The sequence below is a fragment of the Astatotilapia calliptera genome, chromosome 20, assembly GCF_900246225.1.
Source record: "Astatotilapia calliptera chromosome 20, fAstCal1.2, whole genome shotgun sequence".
In the NCBI taxonomy this organism is placed as follows: domain Eukaryota; kingdom Metazoa; phylum Chordata; class Actinopteri; order Cichliformes; family Cichlidae; genus Astatotilapia; species Astatotilapia calliptera.
The window spans coordinates 2,786,010-2,802,724 of NC_039321.1; the positions used below are offsets into that span (position 1 = coordinate 2,786,010).

The 16,715-nt window shown below is 41.1% G+C and overlaps 1 protein-coding gene across 2 annotated transcripts; it reads right to left on the reverse strand.

Moving 5' to 3' along the window:
* Positions 1-8,301: 8,301 nt before the first annotated feature.
* LOC113013339 (uncharacterized) lies at positions 8,302-11,700 on the reverse strand. Of its 2 annotated transcripts, XM_026154165.1 has the most exons (4): positions 11,126-11,700; positions 10,617-10,988; positions 10,470-10,503; positions 8,302-8,708 (listed from the first exon to the last, which is right to left on the reverse strand). In XM_026154165.1, exons 1-4 carry the CDS (start codon positions 11,543-11,545, stop codon positions 8,668-8,670), a joined length of 867 nt encoding a protein of 288 aa, XP_026009950.1. In that variant the 5' UTR covers positions 11,546-11,700; the 3' UTR covers positions 8,302-8,667. The 2 variants fall into 2 exon arrangements, with proteins under 2 accessions (XP_026009950.1, XP_026009949.1); XM_026154164.1 differs by lacking the exon at positions 10,470-10,503.
* Positions 11,701-16,715: the final 5,015 nt, after the last annotated feature.

Consider the following 16,715-nt stretch of genomic DNA (forward strand, 5'->3'; position numbering starts at 1 on the left):
AAGCCTAAACATTCACATTCTTTCTCTCTTACGGCGCCTAAGTTATGACCTCGGCTCCCTGTCTTTCTGCTCTTCACAAAAGGAATGTGGTCTGTTTCTTCCATTATCTGGACAAGGTCCTCTGCACACAACCTTCTCCTCATGATTCAGCAGTAAAACATGTCAAGAAACAATGTAATACATTCAACAGTGTTGAGTAATACAGGTCAAACAAATAGATCGAATGATTTTCACACTCTTTTAAGTCAGAAGTATAATGCAAACTAAAACTACATACTAATCACACACTCTATATTAAAGGGTATAATATGATCTACAGCAGTTAACATAATTCAACTATTTTGATTACATATATAAGGTAACATATAATAACAGAATAATATCACAAGACCTAAAATTCATTCCAGATACACAATATAACCATCCCTCCCAAACAGTGGTCACAAATCAGTCCAAATGTGTGGTAGTGGGCACATCTGCTATATTGAGATAATCCATCCCACCTCACAGGTGTGCCACATCAGGATGCTGATCTGACATCATGAGTAGTGCACAGGTGTACCTCAGACTGCCCACAACAAAAGGCCACCCTGGAATGTGCAGTTTTGTCTCACAGCAAAATGCCACAGATGCCACAAGCAATGAGGGAGCGTGCAATTGGCATGCTGACAGCAGGAATGTCAACCAGATCTGTCGCCCGTGCATTGAATGTTCATTTCTCAACCATAAGCCGTCTCCACAGGCGTTTCAGAGAATATGGCAGCACATCCAACCGGCCTCACAACCGCAGACCTCGTGTAACCACACCAGCCCAGGACCTCCACATCCAGCAGGTTCACCTCCAAGATCGTCTGAGACCAGCCACCCAGACAGCTGCTGGAACAATTGGTTTGCACAACCAAACAATTTCTGCACAAACTGTCAGAAACCGTCTCAGGGACGCTCAACTGCATGCCCGTCGTCCTCATCGGGGTCTTGACCTGACTCCAGCTCGTCGCCGTAACAGACTTGTGTGGGCAAATGCTCACATTCGATGGCGTCTGGCACGTTGGAGAGGTGTGCGCTTCACGGATGAATCATGGTTCACATTGTTCAGGGCAGATGGCAGCTGAGAATGTCCCAGTTCTTGCATGGCCAGCATACTCACCGGACATGTCACCCATTGAGCATGTTCGGGATGTGCTTGACCGGCGTATACGACAGCGTGTACCAGTTCCCACGAATATCCAACAACCTCGCACAGCCATTGAAGTGGAGTGGACCAACATTCCACAGGCCACAATTGACAATCTGATAGACTCCATGCGACGATGTGTTGCACTGCATGAGGCAAATGGTGGTCACACCAGATACTGACCGGTTCTGGGTCCCCAGACCCCCAATAGCGCAAAAAACTGCACATTCCAGGGTGGCCTTTTGTTGTGGGCAGTCTGAGGTACACCTGTGCACTACTCATGATGTCAGATCAGCATCCTGATGTGGCACACCTGTGAGGTGGGATGGATTATCTCAATATAGCAGATGTGCCCACTACCACACATTTGGACTGATTTGTGACCACTGTTTGGGAGGGATGGTTATATTGTGTATCTGGAATGAATTTTAGGTCTCTACGTCCATCCCATGGGGAATGGGAGCAGTAACAAAAGTGTTGCGTTTATATTTTTGTTCAGTGTATTATGAAAACAAGATTAAAAGATGAGCCTACAAAGAGTGGATAGTGCCATAGTGCTCCTCTTGTGAAAGAAAATGTGTTTGCATGACAAAGCATTCAGTCTATGATTCGGTTAGTTAGAACAGTTTTTTTTAAAAAGGCCATGGAAGTGTAACATAGTTAAATAGAGTTCAAGTTAAAGCATTGGCACCACCTACTGTTGCAAAAGTCACCCTGCAATATTTACAAAGGGTAAGAAATTCTGGGTAATCCTCAGAGCAATGGGGGATTCCTGTAGAGGTAAGGAATGTGCAAATGTCGTGGACAAAACAATCATGTTAGCTGTAACAGTAATATAAGTTGATCTAGCGCTCTGAGTATAGTTTTGTATTCAGTTCATGTTAGATTTGTGATTATAGTTCTTGTGTTATTCATATTTAGCTTTTAGTTGAGGTTAAGATCATGTTTAAACTCACAAAGGAGCATTTCATTCCTCCTGTAAATCACTAGTCACCCAGCTCTATCTGTCCATGAAGCCAGATAACACACACCAATTAGTTAAACTGCAGGAATGTCTTAAAGACATAAAGACCTGCATGGCCGCTAACTTTCTGCTTCTTAATTCAGATAAAACTGAGGTTATTGTACTCGGCCCTGAAAATCTTAGAAATATGGTATCTAACCAGATTCTTACTCTGGATGGCATTACCTTGGCCTCCAGTAACGCTGTGAGGAACCTTGGAGTCATTTTTGACCAGGACATGTCCTTCAACGCACATATTAAACAAATATGTAAGACTGCTTTCTTCCATTTGCGCAACATCTCTAAAGTTAGAAATATCCTGTCTCAGAGTGACGCTGAAAAACTAGTTCATGCATTTATTACTTCCAGGCTGGACGACTGTAATTCATTATTATCAGGAAGTCCTAAAAACTCCCTGAAAAGCCTTCAGCTAATCCAAAATGCTGCAGCAAGAGTCCTGACAGGGACTAGAAAGAGAGAGCAGATTTCTCCTGTTTTGGCTTCCCTTCATTGGCTTCCTGTTAAATCCAGAATTGAATTCAAAATCCTGCTCCTCACATACAAGGTCTTAAATAATCAGGCCCCATCTTATCTTAATGACCTTGTAGTACCATATCACCCTATTAGAGCACTTCGCTCTCGCTCTGCAGGCCTACTTGTTGTTCCTAGAGTATTTAAAAGTAGAATGGGAGGCAGAGCCTTCAGTTTTCAGGCCCCTCTTCTGTGGAACCAGCTTCCAGTTTGGATTCAGGAGACAGACACTATCTCTACTTTCAAGATTAGGCTTCAAACTTTCCTTTTTGCTAAAGCATATAGTTAGGGCTGGACCAGGTGACCCTGAATCCTCCCTTAGTTATGCTGCAATAGACGTAGGCTGCCGGGGGATTCCCATGATGCATTGAGTTTTTCCTTTCCAGTCACCTTTCTCACTCACTATGTATTAACAGACCTCTCTGCTTTGAATCATACCTGTTGTTAATCTCTGTCTCTCTTCCACAGCATGTCTTTATCCTGTCTTCCTTCTCTCACCCCAACCGGTCGCAGCAGATGGCCCCGCCCCTCCCTGAGCCTGGTTCTGCCGGAGGTTTCTTCCTGTTAAAAGGGAGTTTTTCCTTCCCACTGTCGCCAAAGTGCTTGCTCATAGGGGGTCATATGATTGTTGGGTTTATCTCTGTATCTATGAAGCGCCTTGAGGCGACTTTTGTTGTGATTTGGCGCTATATAAATAAAATTGAATTGAATTGAATTGAACTAGTGTTGTTCAATCAGGAGAAAGCATCTCACAATTTGACTCTTAACCACTAAATTTATTGTTTCATCACTGGTCGGTCATACCAGTCTCTTTTTTTCCTTTCTTCTTTGAAGTTAAGTTATTGTCCTGCAACCCAGAGAGTTTATTTGTTAGTAATGGATAAACTTGACCATTTAACAACAGGTGTATGTTAGGTTTCCCTGTTTTAACCTTGCTGAAAAATCTTCACGTGTTCATGAGTGTAAGCTGCTTTTTCATTGCGTGTGTGTGCATTTGTAGGCGGGTTGATTTGAACTTTTTTCTCAAACAAGGCGTTTCCTTAAAAGAAGCCTTTCTCTCACATTTCTCTGCTTGTATGCGTGTTTTTGTTTCACCTTTTGTTGCGATGCTCCGGACGCCTTCCCAACCTCCACAAGTCCGTTGGCCCAAAATCCAACCCAACTTTTTCTTAAAGCTTTAGTTTCTCCTCTAATTCTCTCCTTGCTCTATCTCAATGCGGCTCCAAATTACCCTCTTTACTCTCTTAATTTAATTATACACACTCGTCAGGGGACAGGCACAAAGCAATCAACACTTTCAACCACCGAAACGAGGAATTCAACCTTTTGACTAATCTAGAACTCAACCTTTGATCCCAAAATGTGTCTTGTTCTAGTCCAGAATAAATGTGAATCCGTGATTACACAGCGGTTCCAGTGTTATTCTGTTATCGTTTGAGGACCCTCAGCTCTCCGGTGATAAGCCTGGACCTCCAGACGTCGCTGGTCCGTACGCCGCGTCCAACGTACGGTGGGGGAGCCAACCCCAGGGCAAAATTAATTTTCACAGGTCCACTAGGCGTCAACCTTGGATCCTAAAATGTGTCTCCGCTTCATATTTCATACAATGAAACACACAAAAAGCGTGTCTCACGAGCAGAAACACACACAGAGCCTTCTGAGCTCAACTTAGAAATAATTCAAAGCGTAACCGCACCACAAGCCAGCCTCTATTTCACCTATATTTCATATGCTGACCTTTTGGCCGCAACTTAGAAATTTTCTACTATCTTATTGCCACAGAAGCCAGTCTTAAACAAAGTTAAATGTGGAAGGTAACGTGGGCTGCAACTCTAGACTCAACGTAGTATGTTATTAGTTTCTTGTTAGAGGCAGTTCCTATGTCACACTGGAATTCAGCCTCAACTTATAATAATAATAATAATAATAAACTTTATTTATAAAGCACACTTAAAAACCAAGGGTATGCCAAGGTGCTTAACAAGTAAAATAGAGTATAGGAGGAGGATAATAGAAATAGGACCAAAGCAAGTACTAAATATGCAAACAGATAACTGTCACTAATACATAGGAAAGCAACAGGTACAGAGCAAACAAGAATTTAAATGAGCATAGAAGTGCATGATATAAAATCATAAAAGAAATATTAACTAGAGGGAAAGGCAAGATTGAATAAGTGGGTTTTTAATCGTGATTTGAACAGTGCAATGGAGTCAGATGCGCGGAGGTCGAGAGGAAGGGTATTCCACAGTACCGGGGCAGCCAGAGCAAACGCACGGTCACCCCGGGACTTCAGTCGAGATCTGGGTTGGGTCAGAAGTAGTTGAGTGGCAGATCTGAGTGTTCTAGCAGGAGTATGTGGTTTGAGAAGTTCACTAAGATAACTTGGCGCTAATTTATTAATAGTTTTGAAAGTAAGGAGTAATATTTTAAATTGAATACGGTACTTTATGGGCAGCCAATGCAGGCTAGCTAGGACAGGGGTAATATGGCAAAATTTCCTGGTACCAGTCAAAAGGCGGGCTGCTGCATTTTGGACTGTTTGCAGTTTAAGAAGAAGAGAAGAGGGAAGACCATAGTACAAGGAGTTACAATAATCCAACCTGGAGGTCACAAAAGCGTGAATAAGCTTCTCCAGGTCCTCATGCGGAATATAATGCCTAGCCTTAGAGATAAGGCGCAGTTGGTGGAAGCTAGATCTCACTACAGCAGACACTTGCTTATCGAGTTTGAGCGAGCTATCCAGCAGTACACCCAAGTTACTGACATAGTCACAAGAAAAACTAGCAAAGGAACCCAGGGCAGCACAGAGTTGGGCACGAGGGATTTTACTGTTGAACACCACAATCTCAGTCTTCTTATCATTTAAAACGAGGGAATTACTCAGGAACCATTCTTTGACCTCCCGCATGCATTCTTGAAAGTAGTGCAGGGACACAGCAAGGTCGTCAGTAAGTTCAAAATAGATCTGTATGTCATCGGCATAACAGTGGAAGGCGATATTGTATTTTTCAAAGATTGTGCCTAGAGGGAGCAAATACAATGAGAAGAGAATAGGGCCTAAAACTGATCCTTGAGGCACACCACAACAGACCGGAGCGGAGGAAGAGGAGAAGGTGCCTAAGTGAACTGATAAGGATCTATCAGCGAGGTATGATTTAAACCAGTCGAGGGCAGTGCCTCTAATACCCACAGTGTGCTCAAGTCTTAGTAATAAAATGTTATGGTCTACCATATCAAAGGCCGAAGAGAGGTCCAGTAAAACTAGGACCATAGAGCGTCCAGTATCAGTGATTACAAGAATATCATTAAGAACTCTAACCAACGCTGTGATGTTAGTATCTCGAAAACAATGACGAAAACCTGGACACCGATAAATTTAATGTGAAAATACGTGTAACTCAGTGAACAGATTAATTTAGAATTTCCAATATGCACATTTGGTATTTATAATACAACAGGCTGTGCTTACCCTTTTATATTTGGACCGGTCCTCTGCTCGCCTCGCCTCACGCTCTCACCACAGGCCAAATCTGCCTTCCTCAGCACACCAAAGATCCGGGTCACAAGGCACCAAATTGTTAAATCCTCCCGATTCTTTCGATCTTTGGGCTAAAGGAAGGACGATACTCGGTGTATAAATGCTCAATCAACAATTACTTTATTACACACAATTCAACACTTTTGAGCATAAACCATCCGGATGGGGAGACATGCATGCAGAGGGTCACAGCAAATCTCCAACTGGTGGAGGGTGACTCAAACTCTTATAGCCTCTAGTGGCCCCCACCTAGTCGTAAAAACCTAAACATTCACATTCTTTCTCTCTCTGCAGTATGTTCTGTTCTTTTCTAATCAGACAAATAAGGCCATGACTCTCCGAAAACACTATTTCTTATAACTCAGCAGTATAATGCATCATAGACAATATCATTCATTCGCAATAAATCTGAAGTCTACAGCAGATACAAATCAGATTACCAAATGTAATAGTTATCATCTTCTCCTAATTCAGGAGAATAATGCAAACTAAAACTACATAATAATTTCACAATCTTTAATTAGGGGTGTAACATAGCATAAGATAATATAATAATCCCACAAACCCTTTCCACAATAAGGCACTTGCAAACAAACACACATTTCTACTGCACCATTTGTCTTAGATTGGCCTCTTTTAAGGATCAATTGCCATTAAAACGTATTAAATCACTGTGATTAGGCAGGAGAAATAATGAAGAACGTGACTTCCTTTACTAGATTTTAGAACAAACATTTTTAACAAATCAAAGGGCACAGGAAACATTTTGAGAAACATTTATGAGACAGGAAACATCTTGAATGAAATCAAAGGGATCATCTTCATCACTTCTGCAAATTCAGTCTTTTTCTTTTTAAACCACAGAACATCTGGTTGGTTTTGTAATGAGCTAACGTATATTCAGATGCAACACTATGTACTATGGTGAGCTTATTGTAAAACATAAAAAGTAACAAAGAGGAACATCAGATACCAACACGAACAGGAAGTAGCCGGTGTGTGGGTAAACTGGTGTCCATGGTGACAGTTACAAGGTAAACAAGCTGTTTGAAGTTAGTGCTGAAACTGAATGTGATTGGATAATGCTTGGTCAGAACAATGCATTGTTGTCAGACAACAGCCAATGGGCTGCAAGGTGGCTGTTAATGCAAATGGAACAGTTTAATTGTTTAAAACATCAAAAGCACCTCCAAATGACCTTCCATCTTTCTTAGAAAAAAAAGAAATTTGTTCTGCTGCTCATATAATTGTGACCTGTGTATTTGCTGTTACCAACACCAACCACTAATATTGCCTATATTATATGTAGCCTCACCGGATACAAGTACTGGAGTTCTTAATGTGCAGTCTTTTATTATCAGTGAAGACAGAAATGTCCCCATTTTGTCCAAAAATGTGTGTGTGTGTGTGTGTGTGTGTGTGTGTGTGTGTGGGGATATCTATCTATATCGCTATATATTTTAAAAAAATCAACTCAAATAATAAGAAAACTACAAAAACAAACAAACAAACAAAAAAACCAAGTGAAAGCTAAAGTACTTCATTACTCTGGTACAGTTTTTGTATGCATGCTAAACCCAGTCAGTTTGTGTTCTGGTGCTTGGATTGGTGGGTTGACTGCTTGAGTTTTCCAAGCTCTCAGTGATGACTTCACGGCAGACACATACAGGTTCATATTATGTAGCAGTCCACTGCTGGATGTACAATTTTAATTTCTCTAGACTTTCATATTTTATTCAAAAAACTGAGGTAGCAGACTTATTTCTTCCTGTGCAGTCATGAAAAAAAAGTCTAAAAAGCACAATTTTAACATTATTGCATATTAAATAACTTAGAGAAATAGGTAAGAGATGGATTGGAGATCTAGGTTCACCAATTCTATGTGCCCCCCAAAAATCATGTAGCAGTCCAATTTTGCCATCACGAAGACAAGATCTTTGCGTAAAATGACACCACATTAGCTATCAAAACAATGTCACGGGAACAATGTGCTATTATCAGAGCTTAAGGTGGACCAACAAAATATCAAATGGTATGACTTTTTTTTGCAGAAGAATTTATTTTGATGAATATTTTTGTATTTACAGCACTCAGTTTGCATATTTATTAATGTGAAAGCTGAATTGTCAATAGGCAACAGACACAATAAAGCATAATAAAAAAAATTCTTTAGATTTATCATTACAAACAGCAACAACACAGAATGGACGCTTTACATAGTCTGACAAAGATTGTATAAAGAGAGACTGGGCCTCTGGTGCAGGAAGCTGCAAAGGAAAAGGAGGTCTGGGTGTCTCTGCTTAGACTGCTGCACCCAACACCTGAACCCAGGTAAGCTTCAGAAACTGGACTGCTGGATGGGCATGATTTCTTGTGGTCACTTGCATTGATTCTTTAGCTGCCTCTCTTAATCCACTTTCAAGAGGTTTCATTAAATAATGGTTCGCTGTCTCTGATCTCTATCGGACAGAAAAAACATTTTTGTCAGAAAACAAATTGTGTCTATAAAGAACAAAGTTATTACAGTAAGAACTAGACTGAAAACTAAACTTCGGTCTTAACAGAATCAAATTAAACCGGACTTGAACAATTAAAACAATTAAAATAAAGCACAATACACACACAACCCGAGGAATCGTTAGTTTTTACTGGGACAAATTGTACTTATAGCCTGTTCTTACTTCTGGGCCCGATTCCAGGCAGTGTGTGCAACAAACACAGAGTTCTGACTTTGTTCACTGAGGAATTGAACAGATGGTGATGTTTAATTGAAAAAAACAGCAATAGGAGATTAAAAGCTTTATTTAACAGCCACTGTGAGCAGATCTAAAATCTGATCTGGATGGGAAAAGACCAGAATGACCAGAATCAGAACTGCATCTGAGCCTGATTTAGTCTGAATTAATGATTGTTATTCATGTTCTTGCTATGCAATTGGCCTGTGAGTGACCATTTAGGTGATTTTCAGTGAAAGATATTGAGGTACAGCCCAAATTTTTAAAAACTGCAGCATTAAAATTGTTGTTTAAAATAATTTAAATGACTGAATGTCTTTCTGTGAACAAGTTCCTACTTGAAATGTTCAGGACACAGACAGTCTGCATTTAAAAATCCCCTTTAGACTACATCTAATCCCATTTTAGATTTTTAAAGTAATTTAGGGCTCGTTTTCACTCAGATATTCACATCGTCACGTATCCATCCAACACATGACTCATCAGTTTGTTATGTGTCTAAAGCTTCATACACAGAAGTTTAACCCATATATACTATTCAGGTTGAATTTGACCCATTTTGACATTTAACAGCAGCAAACACCCTAAATTTCATTTTTTTTAACTTGAAATTTGATTACTTGAAGTGACCCAAAATACATAAACAATAAATTATTTAAAACTTTTATACTTTTATTTGTTTTTCCAAATACTACATTTTTTTTACATTGAGGCTGTGCCAGTCAAATTTTACCTGTAGCTACTGAGATACTGAGTTTGGGTCAAATAAAGGAAAATACATTTTACAAATTTTACGGAATCATGAAACTGTGAAACTCTACATCCACAAAGTTCAAGGGGACAGGGAGCAGAAGGTGCCTTGACATGGACTGGAGATCTGAGACAGGCTGGCAGGGCGTCGCAGTAGTTAGCACTGTCACCTTACAGGAGCAAGATTCAAACGTGGCTGTGGCCTTTCTGTGTGGAGTTTGTCTGTTTGGACAACTCCAGAATACCTCGGTTCTCTGACTTCTTTCCACAATACAAAAACACTATAAAGTGGTTAAATTGAACTCTAATTATTAAAAAGTGTAACGTTAAAATGAGTTCATCCTTCATTAATTCAAATAGGATGATAAATACGCTGGTTCACCACTTATTGCTTTTATTGAATAAACTATAAATTTCTAATAACAGATCAGTTTAAAGTTCATGTCTAAGCTGAATCACAGCTTTTGGCTCAGTTTAGAAATTTACTGTCTGTTGTGTCATTATGATAGTTTTGTAAATGTAAAACCAGCAAAAAAAATAAGCACTTGATATGCAACAGTTTTAGTGAAGACAGGTACAGCAGAGACCTCGGGGGGCAAATGTGCAGATCACCGTCTTCACATCACTGAAGAAACATAATGAAGTGTCTGGTTTTTTTGAATTATCACAGTAAAAGGGAAGTTAAGTGATGTCAAGAAAGCTGTAAGGTGAAATAAGGATTGTGGGTGTATTTACCTCGTGACAGTGCTTGAAGTTCATACTTTTGTGCCTGCAAAATAATGTTATGAATGAATAAAAAAAATGTGCTCCTTCAGTGATTGAGTCTGACGCCCCTGACTGAGTCTGGCAGCTGTAACATCTGTATATAACAGAGCCTTTTACCTGCTGATGTGCTGCTGCTTGATGATGCTGCCCCCCTCTGCTGGAGCTCCCCTCACTGATCCAGTTGATCTGCTGGTTGGTTGCTTCTGGTTTTTGATGTTTTGCTTTACTGATCATTTGTTGAGCAACATTTAAACAGCCGTCCCAGTCTTTCCTTTTTATGTTGCTCGTGATTTCTTTAGTCAGAGTCTCATTTGCTTCTTTCCTCAAAAGCTCCTCCAGAACTTTTTTCTCTTCTTCCAAAATCAGTTTGTAGTAAAAAGTTTTCTTGTTGCAACAACTGAATTTTTTTATAAACCATTTTCTCCACCCACTCCAAGTCATGAAGAAAGCAACAACAGTCATGCTGAGGAGCAGAGAGTAAGCAGCAAGCTGAAAAAGAAGCAACAAACATACAAAACATAACAGCATTAATGTGTGTGTGTATTTATTATACTTTCATAAATTAAAAAAACAGAACAATAACATTACATGTGCACTGTGTGTGAAAAATAACAAAACATCCTCACCTTTGACTTCATTTGCAGCTCAGTTATTTGAGCTGTTTCATCAGCCGTGAGACCCTCAGGTTTGCAGAACAGCTTCCTCTTTTTTTCATCAGTGGTACAGCAACTATACCAGTTTGTAAAAAGCAACACAGCTACAATCCACAGCAGACTGATTAGAAACGCTCTGATAACGCGCTTGAGTACAAGGCATAAAAACGTGGATGGATGCTCCGCTGTGCTCCGAAATGTCTGGTCTATCAGGAGCACCAGGAAAAATACTAAAAAAACAGGCACGACCACCATTTCATTGCAATCAAAAGTGTGGCCTGAGCAAGCGCACATCTTGGCTTGCAGATACATAAATGCGAAGAAAATCCCAAAGCCTGTGCCAGTGGTGCCGATTTTTCCACTACGGACATATTGCAGGAGTTTATTCAACATCTTGAGCAGTTCGGTGCCTGCTGAGGCTGCAGCTTCTGACCTGTAAAATTACAGACACGGAAAAAGAAATATTTCCTGCTTTTCACACCAAGTATCACAGTCTCTTTGAAATTCAGCTTAATATCTCAGTCCTATAGCAGCTGTGAAGTGAGCAAGTCCTCCAGTCAAAGTGAAGATATGAGCTCTCTGCTCCCACCCTCACATAAGAACCACGAGTGCTGCTCCTACAGGTGGCAGGATGCAAACGCAACGTGACGTCATGAGAAGGAGTTTAAACAGCACTCTGTTCAAAACGTTTCCAAAGTCGTGTCAACAAATTTCATGTTTCCCAAACACTTTATACTATGATGAGGTTGTGTGGCACGACAGGTTTTTTGATGAATGACTTGGAATGATGAATTCTATCAGCACAACAAATACTGAGTATTAGGTACTATTAGGTACTAACACTCATTTAAATACAGTAATTTGGTCTTAGATTCCGTTAGTTATCATAATCCAGGCTTCATAACCTTTCTGTTTTTTTATCAGTTTATTTTTTCAACTGCATTATGACTAACAACGAAAAATCTCCACAGTTTGAAACGTAGAGTGTTACAGATACAAAGTGAATTTATGTTATTTATGTCATGAGATGTTAAAACGTGTGGTTAACACAATTTAGTCACCACAGCCTGTGGAGTCTACTGTAAAGAGATGGCAACTCAACCATTCAGTGTTGAAACAAAAAATGTCAAGCAAACATGAACAAGAGAGGTGAAGAAGAAAAAGAATGCAAGCAGGGTGGAGTGAGTGGAGATGACTGCCAGGGGTGATTTGTGGCAGAACAAGTGAAAGTTTACAAGATGGCAGTGAGACCTGCTGTGATGTATGGTTTGGAGATGGTGTTACCGACAAAAAGGGGCAACCACAACAGCACAAGAAGACATATGTTTCCTGTATTTCATGCAAATTATCATATTTTCTGTTAGTAGTGTCCATGTTTTTTGTTACAGCAAATGTTTCTAGGTCTGGTGGACCTACTGTGGCTTTTGTTGTTAAATCAAAGAAGCCTAAAAATGCATGTAAAAATGTAGTAACTGAGAAAAAGATATTAGATTAGATTAGACTAGATTAGATTAGATTAGATTAGATTAAATTAGGTTAGATTAGATAGGACTTTATTAATCCCTCAGGTGGGTTTCTTTAGGAAATTCTGATCTTCGGTGTTTTGTGACCTTCTAAAATCATACTTCAGACTTTCGCTTGTGGTTTAATGTCCTTGAGACTTTGTCACTTCTGAAAAAAAGATATGAGAATGGGAGCACATGTTGTCCTAAAAATCTGTACTGTAAATAGCTTAGAGCACTGATGGTGCCGAGAGATACAACATGTGCAAAATGAATGTCAGATCTAGCGGTTTCATAGGCACACACAAACTCTGATACAGTCAGACATGCAGGATTTTGTAACTGAGCACTGATGATAAACTGGATGGTCTCTCTACTCTTTAGTTCAGAGCACATGGTATACATGCTTTTTAAAATGAAATTCACATTATAATTCATTCTTCCACAAAGTTTTCAACTTTGCATGAATTCACTTCCTGCCATTTTTTCTTTACTCTCATATCATTTTCGACTGCTTACTCTAATTACCAGTCCATTTCTTACCATGTTCACACCATCCAACCATCCATCCATCCATCCATCCATCCATCCATCCATCTTCTTCAGCTTATCCGCGGCCGGGTTGCAGGGGCAGCAGCCTAAGCAGAGAAGCCCAGACCTCCCTCTCCTCAGCCACCTCCTCCAGCTTGTCCGGGGGAACACCAAGGCGTTCCCATGCCAGCCGAGAGATATAATCTCTCCAGCATGTCACCGGGCCTCCTCCCAGTGGGACATACCTGGAACACCTCACCCAGGAGGCACCCAGGAGACATCCTTGTCAGATGCCCAAACCATCTCAACTGACTCCTTTTGAGTCCAGGCACCCTTCAGGGTAAGCCCATTTCCACCGCTTGTATGCGCGATCTTGCTCTTTCGGTCACTACTCACAGCTCATAATCGCTCAGCTCTCTCTTCACCATGACGGACCGGTAAAGCGTTCGCATCACTGCAGTTGCAGCACCAATCCATCTGTCGATCTCCGGCTCCCTTCTCCCATCACTTGTGAACAAGACCCCAAGATACTTAAACATCTCCACTTGGGGCAGGAACTCGTCTCTGAGCCGGAAAAGGTTCTCAAGGTTCTCTTTCCAGCTGAGAATCATGGCCTCTGATTTGGAGGTGCTGATCCTCATTCACACTCAGCTGCGAGCTGGAAGGCATCACCCGATGATGCCCACAGAACCACATCATCTGCAAAAAGCAGAAATGAAATTCTCAGACCACCCAAGTGAAAGCCTTTAAACACTTGGCTGCACCTAGAAATTCTGTCCATAAAGATTATGAACAGCATCAGTGACAAAGGGCAGCCCTGGCGGAGCCCATCACGCACCGGGAATGAGTCCAAGTTATTGCCAGCTATGCGGACCAAGCTCTTGCAACTGTTGGCCTGTAGCAATTGGCCAAACACCCCACACTCCCACAGCACCTCCCACAATACACCCTGAGGGACACAGTCGACAACACACAAAGACATGTGGACTGGTTGGACAAACTCCCATGCCCCTTCAAGTATCCTCGAGAGGATAAAGACCTGATCCAGTGTTCCACGACCAGGAGGAAAACCACATGTTCCTCCAGTCCAGGTTCGACTAATGGACGAACTTTCCCAGGGAGGCTGAGGAGTGTGATCCCCCTGTAGTTGGAACACACCCTGCGGTCCCCCTTCTTGAAAATGGGGACCACCACCCCGGTCTGCCAGTCCAGAGGTACTACCCCTGATCTCCACGCAACATTGTAGATGCGTGTCAACCAGGACAGTCCTATAACATCCAGAGCCTTCAGGAACTCAGGACAGACCTCATCCAACCCAGGGGCTCTGCCACCAAGAAGTTGTTTAACTGCCTCAGTGACCTCACCCCCAGAGACTGGTAGGTCATTTCCTTTGTCCCCAGACTCTGCTTCCTCAGTGGGATTTAGGAAGTCCTGGAAGTATTCCTTTCATGGAATACCTGCATGGCATCCGCAATCATACCCCGCCTACTTAAATACTGTAGTGGGTCCTGTGTGTGGTTGTTGTGGTGGGTACATTGAGCTGGCAGTGGGAGAGCTGCAGCTCTGTGTGTATTGTGGACAGCAACCGTCAACTATTAATAAAGAATGATTAAAATGCCACTGGGTCTGCCGTGGTTGTTTACACACAACTTTGTTTTTTTTTTTTTTTTTTTTTTTTTTTTTTTTTTGCTCTGACTTGTATTATGAGTATGAGTCTGTGGTCTGGGAGAGAGTCCTGTAACTCTGTCTGTAAAATACAGTAAATAATGACCAATGTTGGGCAATTAATTATATAGTTACTTCTTCAAAAAAGTTTTTTGCAGCTCTTTACCTAAAAATGCAGCCAAGGCACTTTTTAAATAAACATTTCAAACTATTTAAAGAACAATCAGCTGTTCTGCATCAAATCTGATGCCACACAAATTATTTGTGCCACTCCAAAAAACACAACTTCTGTCGACTATTAGATAAAGCAGAACTACAGCCGGATATCTGCAGGCCTGACAACAGGAGATGTATCACTCCTGTAACATTCAGCAGTCACCTCATTGTTCTGACACACACAACAAAACTATTGACTACACTACACACTAACTACACAAGATTTGCGCTAAATGTCGCAAATCTCTCACATCTCAAAACACCGCCGTCACTCCTAAAACTTAAACTTAAACTTAAACAACTAAATGCCATGTTGCCATATCATGTTTTGATTGGTCGACATGGTACATTTTTCGACGAATAGGAAAGGGCGGGGGATGTTTTGTTTTTGCTCACAGGCGGAGAGTTCTTTCGAGCGTTTTCCTTACAAAACGCCATTTTTACCGTTTCTTCCTGCAGTAAATATAAACAACGACAGTATTGAGGAAGAAAACCAAACATTGCAGATATTTTTATCATAACTCTGGTTTTACGTGGCCGATTAACACAAATTAAAAACTGGCATAAAGTCCACACTTTTTCCGTCAATTGTTCCGTCTGTCCTGCTCACATCTCCAATGGTTGTACACGTTGTCATTAACGTGGCTTCACTCCACATCAGCCACGCCGCTTTACTAGCTAAAACAATGGTGTCAGCACATAAGGACGCTGTCATAGCCTGTCAACGACGTTGATTAGCTGGGTATATACGAATGTGAATCGCATTATTGGCTGGACTATGGGATGAGGTGGCATCGTTCTGATCCCATACGGGAGCAGCCAGTCACTGACTGACTAACACTGCAAAACAGAATTGTTAAAGTTTTAATCTTAATTTCAATTCTGGTTAGATTTTCTTTTTTTGTACGCAACACAGCGTGCAGCTTAGAGCGAACATTGCTCATAAGGGTCTTCTGAATCGCTCTTTGTCTGGTCCCTCACCCTGAACCAATTTGCCATGGGAGACACTACCAGGGGGCAGAAGCTCCCAGAAAACATAGCCCCTGGGATCCCTCGGACTCACAAAGCCCTCCACCACGATAAGGTAGCGATTTGCTGAGGAAGCTCTGGTGGAGGCCCGTAGCCGTCCATGTTCACACCATGTTACTTTATCTAGTTTGGTGGTAACTGACTAACATCTGAGCTCATGCATAACCATTTCTATCTGCATTCCTGAGTGTTTGGGCTGTTAGACCGTTCTACTTCTGTTTTTCCACACCATCAAAATTCTGTTTTCAGAAAACTGGCCCAGTAACAGTCTTGCCTTACGTCTATGAGCCAATCATCTTCCATGCATTTTAAATCTCAGTGCTCTTTTGTCAATCTGCCTTTCAGACTGCGTTTCGTGTGCCTTCATCTCTGTTACTGCATATGTCTAGACCACTTCCTTTCTTCACTTTATTTAGTAGTTTCATTGTGTAGCTTCAGAGTGCAAACTGCAAATAATTTATTACTTAATACATCAAATAAAGTTCAGTTATGTTCAGGTCTTTCAGATAATTTTTATTGAACTAGTATTCATATGACTCCTTGACTGGAAAACCCTTAGCTGACTTATTAATTTAATAAACCAGCTGTCATGTGACAGCTTAACATGAATATCAGTAAAT

Coding starts and splice junctions, on each gene's coding strand:
- LOC113013339 (XM_026154164.1), bottom strand. CDS start 11,545: ATGTTGAATAAACTCCTGCAATATGTCCGTAGTGGAAAAATCGGCACC. Junction 10,989..11,125: donor AGCTGCAAATGAAGTCAAAG/GTGAGGATGTTT, acceptor CTTCTTTTTCAG/CTTGCTGCTTACTCTCTGCT. Junction 8,709..10,616: donor AAGCAGCAGCACATCAGCAG/GTAAAAGGCTCT, acceptor TCTGTCCGATAG/AGATCAGAGACAGCGAACCA.